The sequence below is a fragment of the Pan troglodytes genome, chromosome 2, assembly GCF_028858775.2.
Source record: "Pan troglodytes isolate AG18354 chromosome 2, NHGRI_mPanTro3-v2.0_pri, whole genome shotgun sequence".
In the NCBI taxonomy this organism is placed as follows: Eukaryota; Metazoa; Chordata; class Mammalia; order Primates; family Hominidae; genus Pan; species Pan troglodytes.
Window position 1 is genome coordinate 16,601,400 of NC_086015.1, and position 23,833 is coordinate 16,625,232.

Genomic DNA, 23,833 nt, shown 5'->3' on the forward strand with positions numbered 1-23,833 from the left:
GAATGACTGGGGCTGGATGCTGGTGTAAGGAAGCAGGCCATTTAGCAACTATTGAGGCTGAACTCTGAATCCACATTTCAGTGAGACCTAAGATGGTCCCTAGTAAAAATTCAGAGATATATATTGAAATTAAGCTTCTCTGCCTTCAATACCATCAAAAAGTAATTCTAATAATACTGAATCCTGGCACTGTGTATACTTTTATCTCTTTTAATCCTCACAGCTGCCCTCTGACGTAAATAATTTATCTTCACAGACAACAAGCTGAGAAGTTTAGTCACTTGCCCAAGGTCATACAGCCAAAAAACAAAGAACGCTGCAGCCAGGATCAAAACCCCAGTCTGACTCCAATTGCTATTCTACCTATAATACTGACAACTGATTGTCAAGCACTGTAAAACCAGCCTCTTGATATAACTTTAGACACATCCAGGGATCCATTCCACTTTAGAGTGCTATAAATTTAAAAGCCACTTTCTTTCTTTTTTTTTTTTTGAGACAGAGTCTCGCTCAGTCACCCAGGCTGGAGTGCAGTGGCGTGATCTCGGCTCACTGCAACCTCTACCTCCCAGGTTCACGCCATTCTCCTGCCTCAGCCTCCCGAGTAGCTGGGACTACAGGCACCCGCCACCACGTCTGGCTAATTTTTTGTGTGTGTTTTTAGTAGAGACGGGGTTTCACCATGTTAGCCAGGATGGTCTCGATCTCCTGACCTTGTGAGGCCTCCCACCTCAGCCTCCCAAAGTGCTGGGATTACAGGCATGAGCCACCGTGCCTGGCCAAAAGCCACTTTCAAAAGTGTTTCTGGGGCCTCTCTGTTGGAGCCTTCCTCCTTCCTTTTTTTTTTTTGAGATGGAGACTCGCTCTGTCACCTAGGCTGGAATGCAGTGGCACAATCTTGGCTCACTGCAACCTCCACAAGCGATTCTCCTGCCTCAGCCTCCCGAGTAGTTGGGATTACAGGCATGCTCCACCATGCCCAACTAATTTTTGTATTTTTGGATGGAGATGGGGTTTCACCATGTTGCCCAGGCTGGTCTCAAACTCCTGACCTCAAATGATCTGCCTGCCTCGGCCTCCTGGAGTGCTGGGATTACAAGCGTGAGCCACCCCACCCAGCCCTCCCCATTTCATTTTTGGGAAGAAAATTGGTAGAGAGATGGTCCTCACGATAGGCCCAAACTGTCTCTCTGTGATCTCTGGTTTTATCATCTAAAGTTTCAACGACTCCCCATGTTTTAACAGCAGCCTCCAAAGTGGCTCTCATCCAGTTAACCTGCACATGTGTTTGCCATGGGCTGCCGGTGAAGGTGCTGTTGACTGGATGGGAGAGATCCACACTATGTTTGGAGCTACCTTCTATCTAGAAAAATGGATCCATATGGGACACCATATGGGAAACGTGTATAACCAGCCCTGAGTAGGAGGACAACAATCATTTGCATAAGTGTCCATTCTGGTACAGTTGGAGCCAAGACAGGAGTGCTGGAACAGAAGGGGAGTTCCCCAAGATGGGGGAGTAAATCCTTTTTTTTTTTTTTTCTTTTTTAGAGATGGGGCCTCACTATGTTGCCCAGGCTGGCCTCAAACTCCTGGGCTCAAGCAATCTTCCAACCTCAGCCTTCCAAGTAGCTGGGACTACAGGTGCCTAAGTAAATCTCTTTTCAAAGAGAATACAGAAAGGTTTTCTGAAGGAAATGGGCTATAAACCAAGGGAAGGATTTTAGTAAATAGGACAGAGAATGTTTCAGACTGGGCACATCAGAAATAAAGGTGAGGTGAGGCGGATGAGAGAAACCTGAGCTGTGTTTAGTAAACTCTAGGGTAGGATTTGGACACCTGTAGGAGAGAAAGAGGGAGGCCAGAGAGGAATCTGCTGCAATAGCTCAGGAAAGGTACAAGCAGAATGGTTGACTGTGGGGACTCAGAAAGAAGGGATGAAGATAAGAAATCCTGTGAAGGTAAACTGACCCAATGAGGCAGTCAACTGAGTGGAAGTGCTGGGAAAATGGCCAACGCTATGACCCAGGCTCCAGGACCCAGAAAAGGGCAGAGCCTTTAACGGGAGGGGACAGGACAGGGCTAGGGGTTCAGGCATGTGGCTTGGGAGATGCTGGATGATCGCTCAGGGGGAACTGCTTCTAAGGACCTTCCTATTTCATGGACCTCGTTTTGTAGTCCACTCCCTTTCTTATAGCTCTCCTCTGGGCATGCTCTAGTTGTCACTGAACCCACCCTTTGGTGTCACCTGTTCTGGCCCTAATCAGTAATATAACCTCAGAATTCAGAGCCAAGCCCACGCAGTGACTTACTCTGACCTTGCAGTCGGGTGAACTTCCTTAGCAGTTTCTACACACGTTATCATTAAGCCACATCTTCCCCCTCCAGTTCTACTTTTTGGAACAATGAATATGACTTATCTCTGTTAAAAGTTGATCTTTTCTTTTTTCCATCATCCTAGCCAGTTGAACTCTTCTCGCTTTTCTAAATCCTCACTACTATGCAAATACATAGCACACCTCTGATTAAGTCACTGATGGGAAGACTGAACAGGGTCAACCAAAGACAGTGCCCATGGTACTTGCAGGGATCCATCTGCCAGCCAGCTCTCGTTAACACAGTTATGGTAACAGATTATTTGCAATTTCTTATGAAATCCAGAAGGAATGTTCTATACTGCAGCATTCCCCTCATTTACATATAAATAACCCAAGGACTGCCATGAAAGGGATTCATTCAGTCTGCTAGGATCAATGAGCAAACATTATAGGAAAACGGATTTCAACTCTAATAAAGAACTATTCCATGCCCTCCCCTCGCCCCACTCTGGCTCTTGCTCTGTCACTGAGGCTGGAGTGCAGCAGCACCATCACGGCTCACTGCAGCCTCAAACTCCTGGGCTCAAGGGATCCTCCCACCTCAGCCTCCCAAGTAACTGGGACTACAATACAGGTGTGCATCACCACGCCCACCTAATTTTTAAAATTTTTTGTAGAGACAAGGGTCTCATGTTGCCCAGGCTGGTCTCAAATTCCTGACTTCAAGTGATTCTCCCACCTCAGCCTCCTAAAGTGTTGGGGTTATAGATGTGGGCCACTGCACCCAATCAAACTATTTTCTACTAGTAGGAACTACCTGGAGTTAGAATGGGCTCTCAGACAGATAATGAGCTCTCTCATCACACTCATTTTCAAACAAAGGCTTGCCAAACCTCCTAAAGGTCTCCTACAACCCCAGATCCCATTTAACCCAAATGATAGTCTTTACAGGACCCTAAAACACCCTACCACTGGACCTCACTCCTATTAGTATACCTCTCACTCACTCTAAATGAAGCCATAAGATCTCCTTGAGTTCTTTGAGCAGGCCAGGTGAGTGGTCCACTTTGCACTTGATGTTACTGCTTCCCTAGATATCTGCACCACCCACCCTCGCCCTCCATGCAAATGCCACTTTCTTGGCAGATTCCTCCCTGACCAACCTATTAAAAACATTGAACTGGGACTGCCACTCCATATCTCCTTTCCTCCATTTTTCTCCTTAGCAATTACAGCATACTATATATTCTACTTTTCCTGTTTACTGTCTCCACTAGAATATAAACTCCTTAAGTTTCTTTTTTTTTGGACACAGGGTCTTGTTCTGTTGCCCAGGCTGGAGTGCAGTGGTGTTATCACGGCTCACTGCAGCCTCTATCTCCCAGGCTCAAGTGATCCTCCTGCCTCTGTTTCTCGAGTAGCAGGGACAACAGACACACAGCACCATGTTCAGCTAATTGTGTTTTTTTTGTAGAGACAGGGTCTCACTATGTTGTCCAGGCTGGTCTCGATCTCCTGGGCTAAAGTGATCCTCCCACCTCAGCCTCCCAAAGTGCTAGGGATTACAGGTGTGAACCACCACACCTGGCCTAGAGAAAGAATTTTTCTTTTTCTTTTTCTTTTTTTTTTTTGAGAGTCTCATTCTGTCGCCCAGGCTGGAGTGCTGTGGTGTGATCTTGGCTCACTGCAACCTCGCCTCCTGGGTTCAAGCAATTCTCCTGCCTTAGCCTCCTAAGTAGCTGGGATTACAGGCGCATGCCATCACACCCGGCTAATTTTTTTATTTTTAGTAGAGACAGGGTTTCACCATGTCGGTCAGGCTGGTCTTGAACTCCTGACCTCAAATGATCTGCCTGCCTTGGCCTCCCAAAGTGCTGGGATTACAGGCATGAGCCACCGCACCCAGCCTTGATGCCAAATTTAATGCCCAAAAGGAGGTTGTGAGCTTTGGGCCTGACAGATGCTGCTTTAAATAAATATGTTGAATTTTAAATCATGCACCTGAGGCTTCTGAGTTGCTTTGAGACCCTTTCTGCTTTACTTCCATAAGTGGGTGGGCTGACTTAAAAAAATCTTCAATCAAAATCATGAAAACAGTTGTAATTTTTAAGATACTGAACAGATATACTGTATACAGGAACCAGAATATGGGGGAAAAAAGTATTGCACAAAACAATCTAGAAGTTATGTTTCCTGGACCACTCATTTTTCTTCTTCATTCATAGACCAGAGCTTGCTTTCTGAAAGCATGGCATAAAAGTCCACTGCTCCTCACTCCTCTGACTTTTGAGACTTTCTGACTTAAAAAACCTAGAATCTTTTTTTTTTTGAGACGGAGTCTCGCTCTGTCACCCAGGCTGAAGTGGAGTGGCACGATCTTGGCTCACTGTAAGCTCTGCCTCCCGGGTTCACGCCATTCTCCTGCCTCAGCCTCCAAAGTAGCTGGGACTACAGGCGCCCACCCCCATGCCCGGCTCATTTGTTGTATTTTTAGTAGAGACGGGGTTTCACCGTGTTAGCCAGGATGGTCTCAATCTACTGACCTCATGATCCACCCACCTCGGCCTCCCAAAGTGCTGGGATTACAGGCGTGAGCCACCGCGACTGGCCTAAAAAACCTAGAATCTTAAAAACAAGTTATCTACATTCTAATAGCAGTCTTTATGGAAGTAACACTGTAACAAATAATCTTTATCACAGTTTGAAAGCTCACTCTATTGAGAGAAGACAAAGCTCAGAAGCAGTACCACGTACCAATGCCTTGAAAAATTATGAATCCCCAAATGAAAGTGCGCAACCAGAGGAAAATTAAACTTGGGTACAACTTAAAACTTCATCCGCTGGCTTTTAGCTGGGGCTTTTAAAATGTGATATAAAAATGTTCTAATGCTAACAGAAGCAATAAATGCAATATCCATTGCTCTGCCTCCTACAACTACTAGCAGCCTTGTTATCTCAGACACAAGTAAGTGCTCTATCCCACAAAGTGCTTGTGTTCTTCTTTCCTAAGGAATCCTGGAGATATTTATGCCATCTAAAATATTCTGCAACTGGCTGAGCACAGTGGCTCACACCTGCAATCCCAGTACTTTGGGAGGCCGAGGCAGGCGGATCGCTTGAGCTCATGATTTCGAGACCAGTCTAGGAAACATGGCGAAACCCCATCTCTACAAAAAATACAAAAATTAGCCGGGTGTGGTGGCATGTGCCTGTAGTCCTAGCTACTTGGGAGGCTGAGGCAGGAGGATGGCTAGCTTGAGCCCAGGAGGCAGAGACGGCAGTAAGCCAAGATTGTGCCACTACTCCAGCCTGGGCAACAGAGCCAGATCTTGTCTCTAAATACATATAAATAAATATTCTACAACAGTATCATTTCTCTGGGACCCAGGAGACAGCCCAGTAGTACATACTAGATGCAATTTTCTTTTTTTTTTTTTTTTTTCTGAGACAGGGTCTTGCCCTTTCACCCGGGCTGGAGTACAGTAGTGTGTACTCACTGTATTCAGCTCACTACAACATTCCCCTCCTGAGCTCAAGCAATCTTCCTGCCTCAGCCTTCCAAGCAGCTGGGACTACAGGCGAGTGCCATCACATCTACCTAATTTTTGGTAGAGATGGGGTTTCACGATGTTGCCCAAGCTGTTCTTGAACTCCTAGGCTCAAGTGTTCTGCCTGCCTCAGCCTCCCAAAGGGCTGGGATGACAGGCGTGAGCCACCCTGCCCAGCCAGATGCAATTTTCAAAGGAAAAGGAATCATTCCACATGTACTTTACAAATGTTCAGTCGGGTGCCAATCCTCTTAAGGAACTAGAAATTGGTCAGATGATTAATTACAAGTGGTAAAAACCATGCATTAACGAGCACATGGTAAGGCTGGGCACAGTGGCTCATGCCTGTAATCCCAGCATTTTGAGAGACCCAAGAGGACTGCTTGAGTCCAGGAGTTGGAGACCAGCCTGGGCAACATAGTGAGACCTTGTCTCTACAAAAGGTAAAACAAATTAGCTGGGCATTCACCTGTGGTCCCAGCTACTTGGGAGGCTTAGGAAGGAGGACTGTTTGAGCCCAAGAGTTGGAGGCTGCAGTGAGCTGTGATTGTGCCACTGTACTCCAGCCTGGGCAACAGAGCAAGAATCTATCTCAAAAAAAAAAAAAAAAAAAAAAACCACCAAGTACTCAAAACTGGAGGTGTTTGATATTTTCAGTACCTTGAATTTTAATACTCCATTCATTTGATGCTTTTAACTTCTCTCAATCTTTGCACATTTATCTCTAAAGATAATTCCAGTGTCATCCAAAGTAGTATAGGCACCAAGGGACTCTGTGATTTTTGCTTTATTGTAATCTGAATTTAGAAGAGATGACTTTTTGGGAACATGCAGCATTTTCAAGGAAATACCTATTATTTCCCAAAGTCCTAAAGCCAGAGGCATTAAAAACCTAACAGAGAAATGCTAAGTATGTTGCCAAAATGTTCAGTGTTGCCAAAATACACAAGCTGTAACTACATAAGTTAAACAGTACCTTTCTTCCAAGTGACAAAGTGTTTCCATTAAAATCAGAACACTAATATTCCACATAGGTTCAAGAATTAAGTCAATGCCTTCCCTGTTTGATAGGGACACCCACAACTAATCCTAGGGCAGGACAAAGAGAAGTTACTTCAGGAGATTTCCAGCTTTCCTATGCCTAACTGCATGACCATGGGCAAATCAGTCCCCATTTCAATCTCTAAGGTCCTTTCCAGCTTAAAGTTTCTAGAACCCATGCTCCCTCCATAGCAGCAGACTCTTGCTCACTTAAGGAGCTTCCAAGCATGACCCATGTGCAGACTGTATTTAATCAGTTTAAAGGAGAAGTACTCCTGACATTTGATTATAGGGCTCAAGTCTTATTCACTAATTTCTAATTATCCTGGGAGCTTTATAAGAACTTAGTCTAAAAAGAATTAAGTTCAATCTTCAGGTACAATCAAGTATGTAAGGCAGAGTACTGCTATAAGCCCAGGAGCACTCAGTCCTCTCCTCCTCCTGGCCCCCTGGGCTGAAACTTGACTTCACACCAAAGCCCTGCAGTTAGTAAAGGGAGGGCCCCAAGCTTACCGTGCCATTTACCCTTATAAACAGTTCCAAAAGAGCCTGACCCAATCCGAGTGGACAGCATCACTTCACTGGCTTCTATTTCCCAATAATAGCTTGAATCTCTCTGTCCACGAGGCCTCTGAAACAAGTAGAGATCATTATTATACTCCATGCAATGGTAATAATCTTTTGATAATGAGGGCATCAAAGGATCAACCCATGTCATCTGTTTCCATATCTTTTAAAGATAAACATATTAACCATACTTCCAATTTTTGTCTTTTGAGAAATACCATTTTAGTTATAGCACTGGCAAACTGTCTGATGCAAGTGTGCCAAAAATGACAGTGACATTTATAATCTCCTTCATTGAATGTATTTTATTAGAATCTTCTCCCAAAATAAGTTTAAAGTATTCTAATTTCCAACGAGGTTTTTCTTACTGAACCCTAATTGGCAGGAGGTACTGTTGTCTATACTCACAATTTTGTTTTTCTCCTGGGTCCCAGATACTGGTGCCCGCTCTCTTTGTGCTGGCACGGGGGTTTTCGGCTGTGACCAGCCTGTTGGGCTCAGATTGTTGGGACTACTGGACAGGGCTGAAGGTGAGGCTTAATAGACAAGACAAACAGAAGCCACACAAGGATAAGCCAACAGAAGATACACCGCATAAAGAAAAAAAGCCCATTATTGTTGGCTAAATGACTATGGAAAAGTACCTGATTCGCTGTGACTTCGAATTGCATCCTGAAACAGAAAAGGAAAGCTGGTCAACTCCTACACACAAAAGATTTTCTCTGGGGGACGGAAAAGAGAGGAGGAGGATGTGCAAGAACAAAATAGATTATAAAACCTCTAAAAACCATAGAAATCCTAAACATACTCTAATCAACGTTCCTTGATTAAATTCAGCAAATATCAGTGGCCAGTATCTCCAAGGCTGATTTTTCATTAAATATTAGAAGGATTTAATATTCCACCTCCCAGGTTCAAGCAATTCTCCTGCCTCAGTCTCCCGAGTAGCTGGGATTACAGGTGTGCACCAGCACGCCCGGCTAATTTTTGCATTTTTAGTAGAGACAGGGCTTCGCCGTGTTGGCCAGGCTCGTCTTGAACTCCTGACCTGAGGTGATCCTCTCGCCTCGGCCTCCCAAAGTGCTGGCATTACAGGCGTGAGCCACCGTGCCAAGCCTGGTATTAGTTTTTCATATATAATGAAAACCACATTCTTTTTCTCAAAAGAAAGCAATGTACACAACAAACATACTCTTTCAAGGGAAGCTAGCAAAGTTACTCTCAGCTGAGACCCTTCCAAAGATTGGGATTCTTGTTCCACTGAGGCTCAAAACTTTTTTAAAAAGCCAGGGTGGGGAGGTGGATTCTGGGGGAAGCTCACTCTTACTCCACAAGGAGTTAGGCTAAATTGACTAGAAGTTGGATTTGAAAAAGGTAAGCAGCCTATATACTTTATCCAAGCCTAAAATCACAGAAAGCTGGAAAGACCACAAATCCAAGTTCAAAACCTACATTTTACATATAAGAAAACACATCTGAACAGGTAGAGAGACTTGGCAGGGTCACTTGGCAGAACCAGTAGGTGGCAGAAACAGAACCAGAAACCATCATATATGGATCTCAGCCCTCAGCTCTTTCACCACAAAACACTGCCTTATGGGTAAATTTGGAAATCGGTTACATTCTCCTCATGGGAGAAAGCAAAGGCTATCTTTAGAATTTATTAGAAACTGTTTGGAAAATAGTTTAAATTGCAGAGGCCTCCATGAGACCTAAACCCCAATCTAAAATGCATCGCTTGGAATAGAACAGTATAATAGAATAATATAAAACCACTTGGCCCCCATATCCTAAAAAAGGACATTTTTGGGGGGAAGTCCTACTATTCTCTTTGTGTAACCACAGTACAGACAAGATACTTGTTCCACACAACTATTACTAGAATGCTCCCACTCAATTATAGAAAAAGATAAAATTATATATCTAATTATATAATTAGATAAAAAGAATCAAACCAAGCTGTTCCCCTGCTCCCAAAACATAATTCGGAATTTAACAAGAAAGCCTAGTTCTGGTTCCCAAAACTAGCTAGTCTTCAGAATTACCTGGAGAGTGATTCTGACTCTGGAAAGAAGAATGAAGATCCACCCCTAATCCCCAACCCAGGATTGACTGAGCATGTTTTGGAGGGGAATGTGGGAAGTCCAGGAATGTGTGTCTTTAAGTACAGCAGGATAACTGCCAGGTGGGCAAAACACTGGCAAAAAATAATGTGGATTTCAATAGAAATCGGCAGCTGTAGTTTCATTATCCAACTAAGCTGTTCTTTGTTTTTAAAGCAAAGCACAATTTATTTTTATTAACCACAATTATATTCCTATGTAGCAGAATATTTTCCTTAATGTTATGGTAATTTTCTTCCCTGTATCGATTAAATATCCCATATTTTATTCTGTGCTAATTTCTATAGTTGGATCAATTTATTCTAGAAAGAATTTTCCTATTGTTCCTGGAGTCTAAATACTCAAGAGAACTATGAATAATTTGAGACCCACAAATAATTTGAATAAAGCAACAATTAGTCTACTTTAAAAATGCTGACTTATATGTGATTAAATTAACAGGAATCAAAATTTACGCTGCTTCTAAAGTAAAAAATGATTAGGCACAACAATTGTGCTAATTCTTTTATAATAAAAACTCAAAAATTCTTACTTGACACAATCATAGACAGCTCACTACAACCTCAAACTCCTGGGCTCAAGTAATCCTCCTGCCCAAGCCTCCTGAGTAACTAGGACTGCAGGTGCACACCACCAAGCCCAGCTAATTTTTGTATTTTTTTTTGTAGAGGTGGGGTTTTGCTACATATAGCCCAGGTAGGTCTTGAACTCCTGGTCGCAAGTGATCTTCCCACCCAGCCAATTCTGACCTTTACTGTTCCCTATAAGTATTACAGTGTTCACAGAGGAACAAACCATTTAATAGAAGTAGCAGTAACTGGTATATTATTGTATTATCAGGACTAATCATAATGATAAAGTCAAAATAATAAAATTTATAGCTTATATATGATCTCCTCACAATAGTGGCAGGACAATTATGTTGAAAGTGATTTGAGGTCTGAATGAGATAAACTGTGCCTAAGGCAGCAGGTGTCTACATGATGAGAGAGAGCATAGTTGTCTCTGATAAGCTTTCAATAAAGAATATTTATTCTAGGGTTTATCAACCAAAAACACATTTGGTTACTAATATATAAACAGAATACCAATGCTGTGAGCACCAACTAAGTAAGTCTAACATTAGTCTTTGGTTGGAATTGATTTAAAAAAAAACTTTTTAATGCCCTTGGCCTCAAAATCTAACTTAACATTTTTTGTTTGTTTTTAAGGTGGATTCTTATTATGTTGCCCCAGTTGGAGTGCAATGGCTATTCACAGGCACAATTGTAGCTCCCTACAGCCTAGAACTTCTGGGCTCCAGTGATCCTCCTGCCTTAGCCTCTGGAGTAGCTGGGACAACAGACATACACCGTCATGCCTGGCCTAACTTCAGAAATTCATTTCACCTATCATCAATACCACATACAACTTTTTTTTTAATTCTATATACTCTACTGCCAAAAAAAATTTTTTAAAGAAAGAAAGAAAAAGAAAACATGGAAACAAGTGACAAGAAATATACATTTAACTTAGCAACTATTTCATTTTTGGTAGTCTGCTGTCTGACAATTTTAGCAATCCTGTTAATTACAAGAAAGCAAAGGCATGAAGAAAAATACCTACTCTTCCCCTCAAACAAAATCGTCTGGACCACGCCCTGGGAGAAGCACTCAGGTTGTTATTCTAGTCCAAAGCAATGAGAAATAAAGAAGAATAAAGAACAAAGGAAGTATTTAAGTGTATTCAGTTGTTATTAAAGATGAAGCAGAAAGCAAATTAAACCAACAGGACATAACCAAAAAGCCAAGAAAAGAAAAAGCAGTTCAAAAACACTAGCTTTGGGCACTTTGACATCTCCCCAAACACCTGCTTATTAAAGTCCTAGGACTCCACCCTTTTATTTCTAAATAAAATCACAAAAGTCTTCCAGAGAATCTGTAGTTCTCCATCACTGTTATTTTCTGTCCCACACCAAAACTAAACTGCTCTTTAAATATCTTAGACACTTGTTCATTAATAGCCTATTCAAATCTGATAATGGGAAGAGTTCAAATGTTAACATTTTCTCAGGAAGTTTTAGTTCTCCAGTTGAATGATATACTAACCAGACTATTCAGCCAGTCTGAAGATATTATGGATATAAAATAAACTGAAAGTCCAGAGACCTGAGAAAGTGTTGCAACATTCCTTGATCAGATCTGAAACCCAAAACTCTGAAATAAATATCAACCTCACCCCATTAATTGACTGACATTACCACCCCCAAGGTGCCCTATTACCTCAATCATCCTGCTGTCCACAGGCAGGGTGGTGCTGACCATGTGGACATTAGGTGTGGACGTCGACCTCTGCCTCTGGGAGAGGGAACCTTCAGATGAGGGACTGGAGGTGTTAAAGGTGAAGGCGTGAGGTGTAGAATATCTGTGCTGAGAACTAGGAGGAGAAAGAAAATTCCATGATTGGCACTTAGGCTTTCATACTGGTGAAGTCTTTCAAGTACATATTTGACTAAGTAAGATGCTTAAGGGCAAACTCTACCTGTACAACCTTTGACAAAATGTTTGATTCTTTCAAATATGTGACATCTAAAAATTATCTTAAGTCTAGGTGCTTTTGCATACAAAATTTGGAACAGGAAATAATATATGTATTGGGAATTCAATGAAAAGGAGGGTGCATTATAAGTTTTCTTTTTTTAAATAAAGCACCACTCGAATACTCCACATTTTTACAACATCTCCAGGAAAGAACAGATTAACATTTGACAACCACGCTACCACCTATTAAGCTAGTTGGAACACGCCCAGTTTAGAGACTAAATTTGAGAATTTATTTAAACAGATAAGTAGACGTGCTGAGCATGTCTGTAAAAAGGCCAGGATTTTACCCTCTGTTTGTCCTTTCCTGCTACAACCAGCAAACAAAGTAAATAAATGGGAATTCAGTTTTTAGATGGAAATACCTAAATGTGAAATTAACCACTGGCCTCTTCCAGTCACCACCAACCCCCACCAACCAAACTGGGAACATGCATTAAGAGGTATAACATTTTCATTATTTGCTCTAAAGATTCGTTTGAGGTTTGTTCAGATTCAGGTAACACCCATGTATGAATTAAAGGGAAAAAGGCCAGCTTTTCTAAGGGAAATTGTTCTATTGTCTTGAAAAAATGCCTTCCCACATAATCCTCTGTTTTATGGCTTCAGAGGCCTGGTTTCTTCTAATCTTCAGAGGTAACTACAAACTCTTGGTCAGATTTGCTTTTCAAATTATCAAGAAAAATAAAAGCCATACAGAAATATATATCCAGATATATGCAAATTCCTTATTCTAAGATATGCTGCGTTTAATATTTCCATAGTATTTTCACATTAAACATTATCTGATTACACATTATATGTGTGTGTGTGTGTATGTATGTATGTGTGTATTTTTATATATATATATATATATATATACACACACACACACACACACACACACATACATAATATATTTTTTTTTTGGAGACAGAGTCTTGCTCTGTCACCAAGGCTGGAGTGCAGTGGTGCCATCTCAGCTCACTGCCTACCACGTTCAAGATTCTCCTGCTTCAGCCTCCCAAGTACCTGGGCCAAAAGGCACATATCACCACACCCACCCAGTTTTTTGTATTTTTAGTAGAGATGGGGTTTCACCATGTTGGCCAGGCTAGTCTGGAACTCCTGACCTCAAGTGGTCCATCTGCCTCGGCCTCCCAAAGTGCTGGGATTACAGGTGTGAGCTACCGTGCCTGGCCTAAAGTAAGATATTTTGGATGTAGATTTTACTTTAGGTTTCAAATTCATGTGTGTTAACACTGAGCAGTAGGTGAACGCAACAAAACTGATTATAAAGCTGGAAAACAGAGTAAAGACAAGTTATATGCAAACTCAGAGACACATGAGAAACAATATTTATGCTGAAAATCTAATTAAATGTTTTTAAAGACACTAGTCTATTTAAATACATGGTTTTAGCAAATGCATCGGCCACAACATGCATTTCAAAGTTAAGGGTTTTATTTTTATCAAATCACTGTATTAAGTTTTAGGACCCTTTCCATTGAGGTTGAACTCAGTACATACTGAGGAAAGCAGAATCTCAAGCTCTTTAAAATGTAATGACATATTAAGGAATATGCTATGATAACAGAAGAAGCTACAGTCAAAGTCACTTTCCAGAATGTAAGACCTACAGGTCCATAAACAGAAATTTCTACATTTTGCTGTACCACAAGTATCAAGTTCTACAGAAGCAGCAAGGGGTTTCCACATAGAGAGGAGGGAATGCGAAGAAACTCTTATTTTTTGTCTTCAAGCTTCCAACCCCACCACCCCAAATAACTTTCTAAAAGAAAAGCTATAGGTAAAAAATTACCTAACAGGCATCCTGGAAACAGACTCTCGCATACGACGCATAGTCAAAGAAGGTAGTGCTGGGACTCCACTATCACCAATAGTGGAATTTGGAAACAATCTAAACAAAAGCAGGGAAAGACTGGTTTTTAGGCTTGCAGTAATCTTACAGAGACAATCAGCATGCCTTGCTTTTGCAAACTCAGAGCTACTAAAACTGAACTTTTCCCAGTCACATTTTCCTCAACTGTTTTACATTACCTAGAATAAAGGGAACAATATTCCAAATAACTGGATTTGAATGATTATTGAATGTGAATAATACTGACCTGCCAATAAACATACAGGCTCCTGTGTGCTTTTTCTCTTTTTTTTTAAGATGGAGTCTCACTCTGTCGCCCAGGCTGGAGTGCAGAGGCGTAATGGCGGCTCACTGCAACCTCCATCTCCCGGGTTCTCCTGCCTCAGCCTCCCGAGTAGCTGGGATTACAGGCACACACCACCATGCCCAGCTAATTTTCGTATTTTTTTTTAATTATACTTTAAGTTTTAGGGTACATGTGCACAACATGCAGGTTTGTTACATAGGTATACATGTGCCATGTTGGTGTGCTGCACCCAGTAACTTGTCATTTGACATTAGGTGTCTCTCCTAATGCTATCCCTTCCCCCAGTTTTTGTATTTTTAGCAGAGACGGGGTTTCACTATGTTGGCCAGGCTGGTCTCGAACTCCTGACCTCAGGTGATTCACCTGCCTCGGCCTCCCAAAGTGCTGGGATTACAGGCGTGAGCCACCGCGCCCGGCCCAGTGTGCATTTCTAGGAAATACTGGTCCTGTGTCTAGCTATATCAAAATAATATTTTTCAAACTACAGTATAACATTTCACAAACTATGTCACACACAGCTTCTCTGGAAACATTCCATCTTGAAAATACATAGATAAAAGACTAAAATAGAAGGAATAAATCACAGAAAAGTGAGTAATTAGGCACCTTTTTTCCATGAGGTGGGCACTTGTGCTTAGTAATTTCACAGGTTATGTCAGCAAGCCTCATAAGAACAATGCAAGGAAGGTAATATCCCCTTTATTCAGATGCATGAACGAAAACTCAGATGTGGTTATGGTTAATGACAACACTGAGATTTTGACATATGTCTGTTAGACTCAAAAGCTTGTGCCGCCGGATGCGGTGGCTCACACCTGTAACCACAACACTTTGGAAGGCCAAGGCGGACAGATTGCTTGAGCTCAGGAGTTCGAGACCAGCCTGGGCAACATGCTGAAACCCCGTCTCTAGAAAAAATACAAAAATTAGCTAGGCATGATGGCATACACTTGTAGTCCCAGCTACTCAGGAGGCTGAGGTAGGAGGATTACTTGAACCCGAGAGGTCGAGGCTACAGTGAGCTGTGATCATGCCACTGCACTCCACTGTGGGAGACAGAGCGAAACCCTGTCTTTAAAAAAAAAAAAAAAAAAAAAAAAAAAGGCTGGGCGTGGTGGCTCATGCCTGTAATCCCAGCACTTTGGGAGGCCGAGGTGGGCAGATCATGAGGTCAAGAGATCGAGACCATCCTGGCCAAGATGGTGAAACCTCATCTCTACTAAAACTACAAAAATTAGCTGGGCGTGGTGGTGTGTGCCTGTAGTCTGAGCTACTCGGGAGGCTGAGGCAGGAGAATCACTTGAACCTGGGAGGCAGAGGTTGCAGTGAGCCGAGATCATGCCACTGTACTCCAGCCTAATGACATAAAGAGACTCGTCTCCAAAAAAAAAAAAAAAAAAGGTGGGGGACAAAAATAAGATAAATTTGTGCCATTTGTGCTACTCAAGCTCTCATCACAAAATCAATACGTAAGTGACCATGAAAGCAAAAACATTTTCATCATGGTCTAATAATAACACTCCCTTGGTTTCTCTAGTACTGTCAAAAAAGGACAAAACTTTAAACTTTTCATATACCTAGTTACAGTTTTTAAAAGGCAGTTTGGACCATGTACTTTTAATATAAACTTTAAATTCTTTAATAACATTTTATCTATATGAAATATATTGTCTCCTGAAAGAAACAAGAATCTTTCAAGATTTTATATTCAAACAATTTTAAGTCCAAACAACTAAGTTTTCTCCAGTTTGAAGTGAAGAAAATAGCATCAACCGTGCTTTCTGCTCCTTCTCAATGTCAAAGGCTCATTCAGCATATTCAACAAAATACAGAGCAGTGTCTACTAGCAACCCTAGTAGATAATACTATTAAGAGAGAAAAGCAAAAAATCTTCTTGTTTTCATATCCTTTTGCTCCTTTCCTTACTGAATCACAGTCACAGTATGTCAATCTCAATTTGACAGATAACAAGTCCTACTCCTACCTGCTCATTCTGGAGTATGAATGCCACCAAACCTAGCTAGTTTCAGAATTATCACTGTTTCTAAAGTAGTTTCTGGATCACAATTCATTAAATGAGTCTAGAATCCAGACCTGTCAGTCAAAATCTACAACAAATACCCTTTAAAGTATGTATACTCCTCATCCCTATCTTCCTTGGATAAAAGAACAATGCCTTACAAGAGCTGTCTGATGTTACTCCAGTCCACACACATAGTAGGTACTTTGGTGCTACAGTGCTCATGAAATTTGTAGCCACAAGTCTGACATCGAAATCCATTGAGCAGGAATTTCTGACAGATGTCACAGAAGGCAAGCTTCAGGAACGTCTTCCGAGCCTACAACAAGAACACAGGTGTAAATTATGCTGAATAAATAAAAGATGACAAAAGACAACATCATTTCTTGGCCTCCAAAAAAGTTTTTACAAAATGAATCATACTTCCAACATGTACAGAATTCATAATCACAAATTAGAGTATATCTCTGACTAATGAAATCTAAATTGCCTTACTGTAAACAACAGCATAAAGAACTTTAAACAATCCAACTATATATATATACATACGCATATTACCTGAGAAATTTCTGTTATGCCTGGCAAAGCCCTCAACATGCCAGAAAGAGAAGAGATCTGCAACTTACAAAGTTGTGTGTTGTGAGGGGAACATGATCCAGGAAATCTACTTGAAGTTCTTCTCCAATTAAAGACGCAGCATCAGTATTCCAATCTAAGCGTGCTTTTTTACTAGAAAGGATTTAAAAAAAACATGAAATGTTTAAACAAGATCAAAGTTCAATAGAAATAACAACAGCTACCATTTATCACATGCCATATAAACACAACTTTATTTAATCCATACAACAATAATTTATTTAATTCATACAACCAACCTATGAAGTAGGTATTATTTCTATCTGAAAAATAAGAAAACTGGGACTCTAAGAAGGTAATCTGCTCAAGGCCACACAGCAAGTTTAAGGGCCTATGTTGGAATCTAGGTCTGTTGAACTCCAAAGCCCATGTTCTCAGAATAAAGTTTTCTCTTTATTTACTTAAAAAAATGTTTTTTGGTAGAGAGAGAGTCTTGCTGTGTTGCCCAGGCTGGTCTTGAATCCCTGGCCTCAAGCGGTCCTCCTGCCTCAGCCTCCCAAAGTGCTGGGATTACAGGTGTGAACCACCATGTCTGGCCAGAATAAAGTTTTCTTTAAACAATGATATATAAAATCTCACGATAAAGTCAATATACATTAAATTGGAATTTGTAACACTAAAATCTTACAAAAATCCCCAAATCCTGTAAAATGGATTATAAATATTGCTGCAGTACAAAATTTAGTCTTCAGTAGCCTATTTCAATCTAGATAAATAGAAAGGAGCCACAAATGAAAAATGTACTTTTCTATTAATTAATAACAGACTCAAATCTGTAGTTGTAGGGTCTATAAGTCAATGAGAAACTTAACTGTCTTAAAATCTACTCTGAAACCACACTTTCTGTGCCTACAGTATAAATAAGACAAAAAATAGATACATAAGTAAAAAGTAATGCCCAATTCCTTTCTTATGTTTTATCCAGTTAATCTGGCCCATTTTCCAAAGGAAGAATATACTCAGGTAAAGAGAAAATAACATGTATAGCACCATTCAAGCCTCTCCATTATCTACCAGAAGCCTAGTCAAGCCATTTTTCTCACTATCCAACAGTAAACAATACATTCCTTAATATAATTACCTATACAGCACCTGGAAAACTTCCTATAACTCCAAAGGACTATTTTGCCCTTATGAAGAGAAGGAGGACAAGCCTTATTTTCTCATCAATCTGCAGACTGATCCTAGTGACAATCTGCTGTCTGTCCTAGAGACTCCAGAGTAGCTCCAAACCAGTGCAGCCTTGGATGAGAGTAGACCAAGCCCTCCCTGTCTCAGACTCTCTCTAGTCCTTAAGGAACACTATGGATTGGCTTAGGGACCCAACCTGGGCTACCTTCAGCAAAAGTTAACGTCTGCTTCAAAGATTTGCACTTCAACAAACGCCTCCTAAATTGAGAATTACACTCACCCCTTCGAGTAGATTCATTCCCTGGGCTATTCTCCCAAACTGCAGAACTCTTTGAAACATGAAAAAATGTAAGCTAACGATGAATAACATAAGTGACGCTTTCCAAGAAGAGGGTAAAAAAGAACCCTTTAAAGGTTTCCCTATATTTTCGGGGTGGAGGGAATAATGGATAATGGATAATTATGGACAGCTCTGCTGCTTTGAGGTATTACTCCTAGCCTTTGAGGGGATGCCTCTATCTTGCCACCACCATTAGGAATAGGATAAACCATGAATCTTCCCTGAAGCAGAAATGCTTCTGCATCTTTAAACAATCTATCAAACAGCAGGGATTAGTACACATTTAACTGAATAAAAAAAAAAATTAGTGAATGAGAAAAGTCAATCTCCCGAGGATAGCATTCTTTATATAAAATAATGCACTTTCTGAGTGCCCAGTCTATATAATGCATTAGAGTAAACACAAAGAAAAATCTTTGTCTCAAAAAAACACTGCATCTAACATCACTGTTTCCATCCATGGAAACATTATCGATACCTAACATGTGTTTGTTTTTGTTTTTTTGTTTTTTGGCTTTTTTTAATAGACAGGATCTTACTCCAGCCTGGGCTGGAGCAAGACTCCCAGGCTGGAGTCCAGTGGCACAATCATGACTCACTGCAGCCTCAAGCCCCTGGGCTCATGCAATATTCTCACGTCAGCCTTTCGAACAGCTAGGACTACAGGGCCGCACCACCATGCCTGGCTAATTTTTAAAAATCTTTTGTAGAGATGGGCCTTCACTATGTGCCCAGGCTGGTCTTGAACTCTTGGCCTCAAGCAACCCTCTTGCCTCAGTTTCCCAGTGTTAAAATTACGGGTATTACCATCCTGGCTAACACGGTGAAACCCCGTCTCTACTAAAAATACAAAAAATTAGCCGGGCGCGGTGGTGGGCGCCTGTAGTCCCAGCTACTCCGGAGGCTGAGGCAGGAAAATGGCGTGAACCCGGGAGGCGGAGCTTGCAGTGAGCCGAGATCGCGCCACTGCACTCCAGCCTGGGCGACAGAGCAAGACTCCACCTCAAAAAGAAAAAAAATTACAGGTATTGGTCATCATGCCCAGCTTAACGTGTATTTAACTTTTCAAGAGAATGTCCAAGCAATAATTTCAATTTCTTAATACCTATTTTTCTGAATTATCTCTTTATAAAGAAAGGTATAGAAATATACAATATTCTATAGGAAGCTAGTACAATTTAATACAAACATAGCTATTTGAAGCTAGAAGATCCTTACTAGTCTGAAGAAGTCAATTGACTTTTGAGCTCTTACCCTTTGTGTTCGTGGAGAAGTCTGAACACTGCACAGCACTCTGGTTGCAGGCCCCTCACCTTGAGTGCTTTCATAAGGCAGTCATGCAAGCTCATTCCATTTCGCACATTGACCTACAAACAAAGGACCACCTTTAGGACCAACACAGGCTGCAGCACCCCTTGGAAAGGTGGGCACAGAAATAAATGCACCAGTCTGTATCGCTTGTGATGGCCCACGCACACACACATATACGAAACAACCTGAATGTCCAGCAATAGGAAAGTACTTGAATGGAGTGTGAGACATCTGTATTATGTCACATTATGCAGCTATTATATTACTTATAATGACCTGGATGGAGAGGAGTCCATGATATATTAATTGGGGGAAAATATCCTTCAGAATAATAGAGTAAGATTATTTTAAAGGTGAAGAGGCCAGGCACGGTGGCTCATGCCTGTAATCTCAGCACTTTGGGAAGCCGAGGCGGGTGGATCACCTGAGGTCAGGAGTACGAGACCAGCCTGGCCAACATGGTGAAACCCCGTCTCTACTAAAAATACAAAAATTAGCCGGGCATGGTGGTGGACGCCTGTAATCTCAGCTACTTGGAAGGCTGAGGTAGGAGAATTGCTGGAACCCAGGAGGGAGAGGTTGCAGTGAGCTGAGATCGCACCATTGCACTCCAGCCTGGGTGACAAGAGCGAGACTCCGTCTCAAAAAAAAAAAAAAAAAAGTGAAGAAATCTGTATATGTTATACAAGTGGAAAGATTTACACCTAGCTGTTCACATCAAGAGACAGTGGTTAAGAAAGATAAAATGATAAACTTTTCCTTTATACGTCTCTAATTTTGTGTGATTAGAATGTATACACATATATGTTCATTAGATTCATTAGAGAGGAAATAAGCCAATCTGATCTATAAACAAACGAGTTTTTATGATCAAAATTTGTACTTCAACCTCTTTCAACAAAAATGACTGATGATTCTAACAAAAATTCCATCTCACAAGTACTTAACACTAGTGAAGGCAAAGCAGGAAGTGGAAGATATAGAACTCCAGCCCTGCTGTAGGGACAAACACCAATCTTAGTTTAAATATATGTGCACACCATACCAAGCAGCCTTAGTGGCACATACTTCTCTATATTCCCCTGTACTCAATCCTCAAAAAGCTAGGCAGGTACTCAGAACCCTATTGGGAAGCGTGAGTGCCCAGGATACTCACAATTAATGGCAGCTGTAAAAAAATTTGAATGAAAATTTCAGAGTTTTGATAAAAGCCCTCCATGTTTAACTTCAAAGCCAAGAATTAATCAAAAGTAAGGTAACTAGAGTCAGTATGGCCAGCAAGGAGGGCAAAACAGAGATTTGCAGTGCTTGTGAACTGCCTACAAGGTTCCTCCTCTGATTGAAAGTGCTAACAGCTGACAGCAGCCAGCCAACCGCCCCCCCCACCCCCGCCATCCCCCCCCCCCACCCCGCCCCCAGAAAGTGGTGAGTGTATGCATATATCTACCTATGTGGGTACACGGGGAGGGGGAAGGAAGTAAAGCAGGGCTGCAAAAGGCCCAAAGTGTTCTTAATCTTGGCTCTTACTCCAGCCACCTCAATGCCAATCCAGCCAACCTTCTCTAGCTGGTTTACAGCAGAAAAAAAGTCTTAAGAAAGAGGACATAGTTATCTGGGCCCTTCTAGTTACCAGGCTCCAAACTAGGGCATAGTATCTGGATGCAAAGCAGAGAAAACAATCTAGGAAAGAAGGGAATGCATGTAAGCATAAGGAATTTGAAAACATCAGAGAGGGGCAACGTAAGAAGTTTTTCACAAGGCTTTATTTTGCTATCACCAGGGACTGAAGGGGACTTATCTGCCCAGTAATCATTCTTTGAAGCCCAAAGATGGACTCCACATTGAGAGTACAGTATAGAAGAATTTGAACTTGTAACAGATTAGTCGAGAAGGTGATGGGAGTGGGGGAGGAATATTCTCCAGGAGGATCAATCATCTGGGAGAAGGAAAAGATTTTCCAAACGAAAAAAGTTCCTTTGGAGTTTGTGATAGCCTCCTTAGCTACCGATGGTTTTTCCTCTCCTTCAGAGATGTGGAAGAAAGGAAAGGTCGTGAACAACAGGGTAAGGGGAAACCAACTGATTCTTCGAATAGATAAAGATTGATCATAAGAAACCTCTGAGGAAAAGAAATGGGGATACAGGGGCAGGGGTCACCCAAGACTTTTGGCTCATATGAATGCTTTACCTATTTAAAAATAAATAAAATTGGCATTCTTTAAAAGTTCCTTGTACATACCAAAATAGTTCAGACAAATGATACCTGGGATTTGTGTCAAAACACTGGGAAAGGAGTGGATGAAAACACAGATTAAGCAGGCCTGCCATGGTTAGCTAAGTGTTGAAAGTGGGTAAGGGGTACATCAGATTTGTTATTTTCTCTGCGTGCGTGCGTGCGTGCGTGTGTGTGTGTGTGTAAAATCTATATTATATATACTGAGACAGAGTCTTGCTCTGTCATCTAGGCTGGAACACAATGGCATGATCATGACACATGCAGCCTTGACCACCCCAGTTTAAGTGATCCCCCTGCCTCAGCCTCGGCTGGGACCACAGGTGGGCAGCACCACTTCTAGCTAATGTTTTTTTTTTTTGTAGAGACAAGATCTCACTATATTGCCCAGGCTGGTCTCAAACTCCTGGGCTCAAGCAATCCTTCCACCTCAGCCTCCCAAAGTGCTGGGATTACAGAGAAGAGCCTCTGCACCCAGCCTGTATATATTTTTTAATGTTCCAAAATAAGTTTATTTTAAAAGTTTCTTGACGCAGTGATACCCACCAACTTCCAGCTTTTCAGAAACAAAACAAGTAAGCTATACTGATGTGAAGTACGAAGACACTAAGAATGAGGAAAACAAAGAGTAATAAACATACCTAATGGAATCATGACCTGCATCAAATACTGTATAGCAATGTTTTCTAAGCTATAAAGTGATATCTGTTACATTATCAGTCTTCATTAAATCATACTGCAAGCTGGACAGTTCTTTAAATATCATCTAATCCAGTCAGATTCCCAAATGTAGCTGGCATTAGAATCCTCAGAGAAGCTTGAGAAAATATAGATTCCATCTACCTGTCCAACACATCCAAGGATTCTGATTCAGTTAGTATGGAATAAAGCCCATTCATACAGAGTGAATCTGTATTTTAACCTGCTGGTCAGCTGACTCTAATAGTAGTGGTCCTCGGCTCCAGTCAATCACTTATCTAATAATAATTAGAAGCAGTAGCAGCAGCAGCAATAGCAGCAACAGCAGCAGAAGGAAGTCAAAGAGGCACACATTTAGAAAATAAAAATTCCAAGAAACATTCAAAAACCTAATTATCACATCTAAAATTATTTAAATCAGATACACGTCCTCTGTCTCATTCTCCTCTTTACAGCCCTCCATGGATACATGCTGAAATCAGTTAAATAATTTCTAGAACCCACTGAGTGATTATGAGAGTCATTCTGGGTTCAGGAAGTAAAGCAACCTGGGGAGGAGTAAAAAGAGCTGACTGACGGTGCTGGCCTAGCTAAGCAACTCTTCCCTCTTCTACCGCTTTCCTGAAGCTGCGTGCCTGGTGAAAGCAGCTAGTTCTTCCACAGTTAGTTCATCTTTACCCAAAGAAACAGGCAAAACTAACCTAGGCTACAACCTTCTCATAAGCTGTAGGAGAAGTCAAGCTTGGCTTCCAACCACCAGCTGTGCTCAAATGGAGGGGATCAAGGACTACATAGATGTATAAAAAGCTAAGAAATAATCATAGCAGCCGGGTGCAGTGGCTCATGTCTGTAATCCCAGCACTTTGGGAAGGCGAGGCAGGCGGATCAGAAGGTCAGGAGTTTGAGACCAGCCTTGCCAACGTGGTAAAACCCTGTCTCTAATAAAAATACAAACAAATTAGCCAGGCGTGGTGGCGGGTGCCTGCAATCCCAGCTACTTGGGAGGCTGAGGCAAGGAGAATCGCTTGAACCTGGGAGGTAGAGGTTGCAGTGAGCCGAGATTGGGCCACTGCACTCCAGCCTGGGTGACAGTGAGAGCCTCCATCTAAAAAAAACACAT

General features: G+C 41.5%; 1 protein-coding gene across 17 annotated transcripts in view; it reads right to left on the minus strand.

The window, feature by feature from the left end:
• RAF1 (Raf-1 proto-oncogene, serine/threonine kinase) overlaps positions 1-23,833 on the minus strand; it is an 80,412-nt gene that overhangs the window by 8,646 nt on the left and 47,933 nt on the right. For 6 of the 17 annotated variants that reach the window (XM_054681493.2, XM_516289.8, XM_016940496.3 and 3 more), the window contains 8 exons: positions 19,726-19,838; positions 16,991-17,093; positions 16,526-16,683; positions 13,978-14,076; positions 11,859-12,012; positions 8,119-8,146; positions 7,883-8,010; positions 7,421-7,538 (listed from right to left, as the gene is read on the minus strand). In XM_054681493.2, the coding sequence (XP_054537468.1) occupies positions 7,421-7,538; positions 7,883-8,010; positions 8,119-8,146; positions 11,859-12,012; positions 13,978-14,076; positions 16,526-16,683; positions 16,991-17,093; positions 19,726-19,838 (901 nt within the window). The remainder of the gene's footprint in view (positions 1-7,420; positions 7,539-7,882; positions 8,011-8,118; positions 8,147-11,858; positions 12,013-13,977; positions 14,077-16,525; positions 16,684-16,990; positions 17,094-19,725; positions 19,839-23,833) is intronic. The other 11 variants (XM_063806612.1, XM_009444920.4, XM_054681496.2 and 8 more) reach the window with 3 other exon arrangements.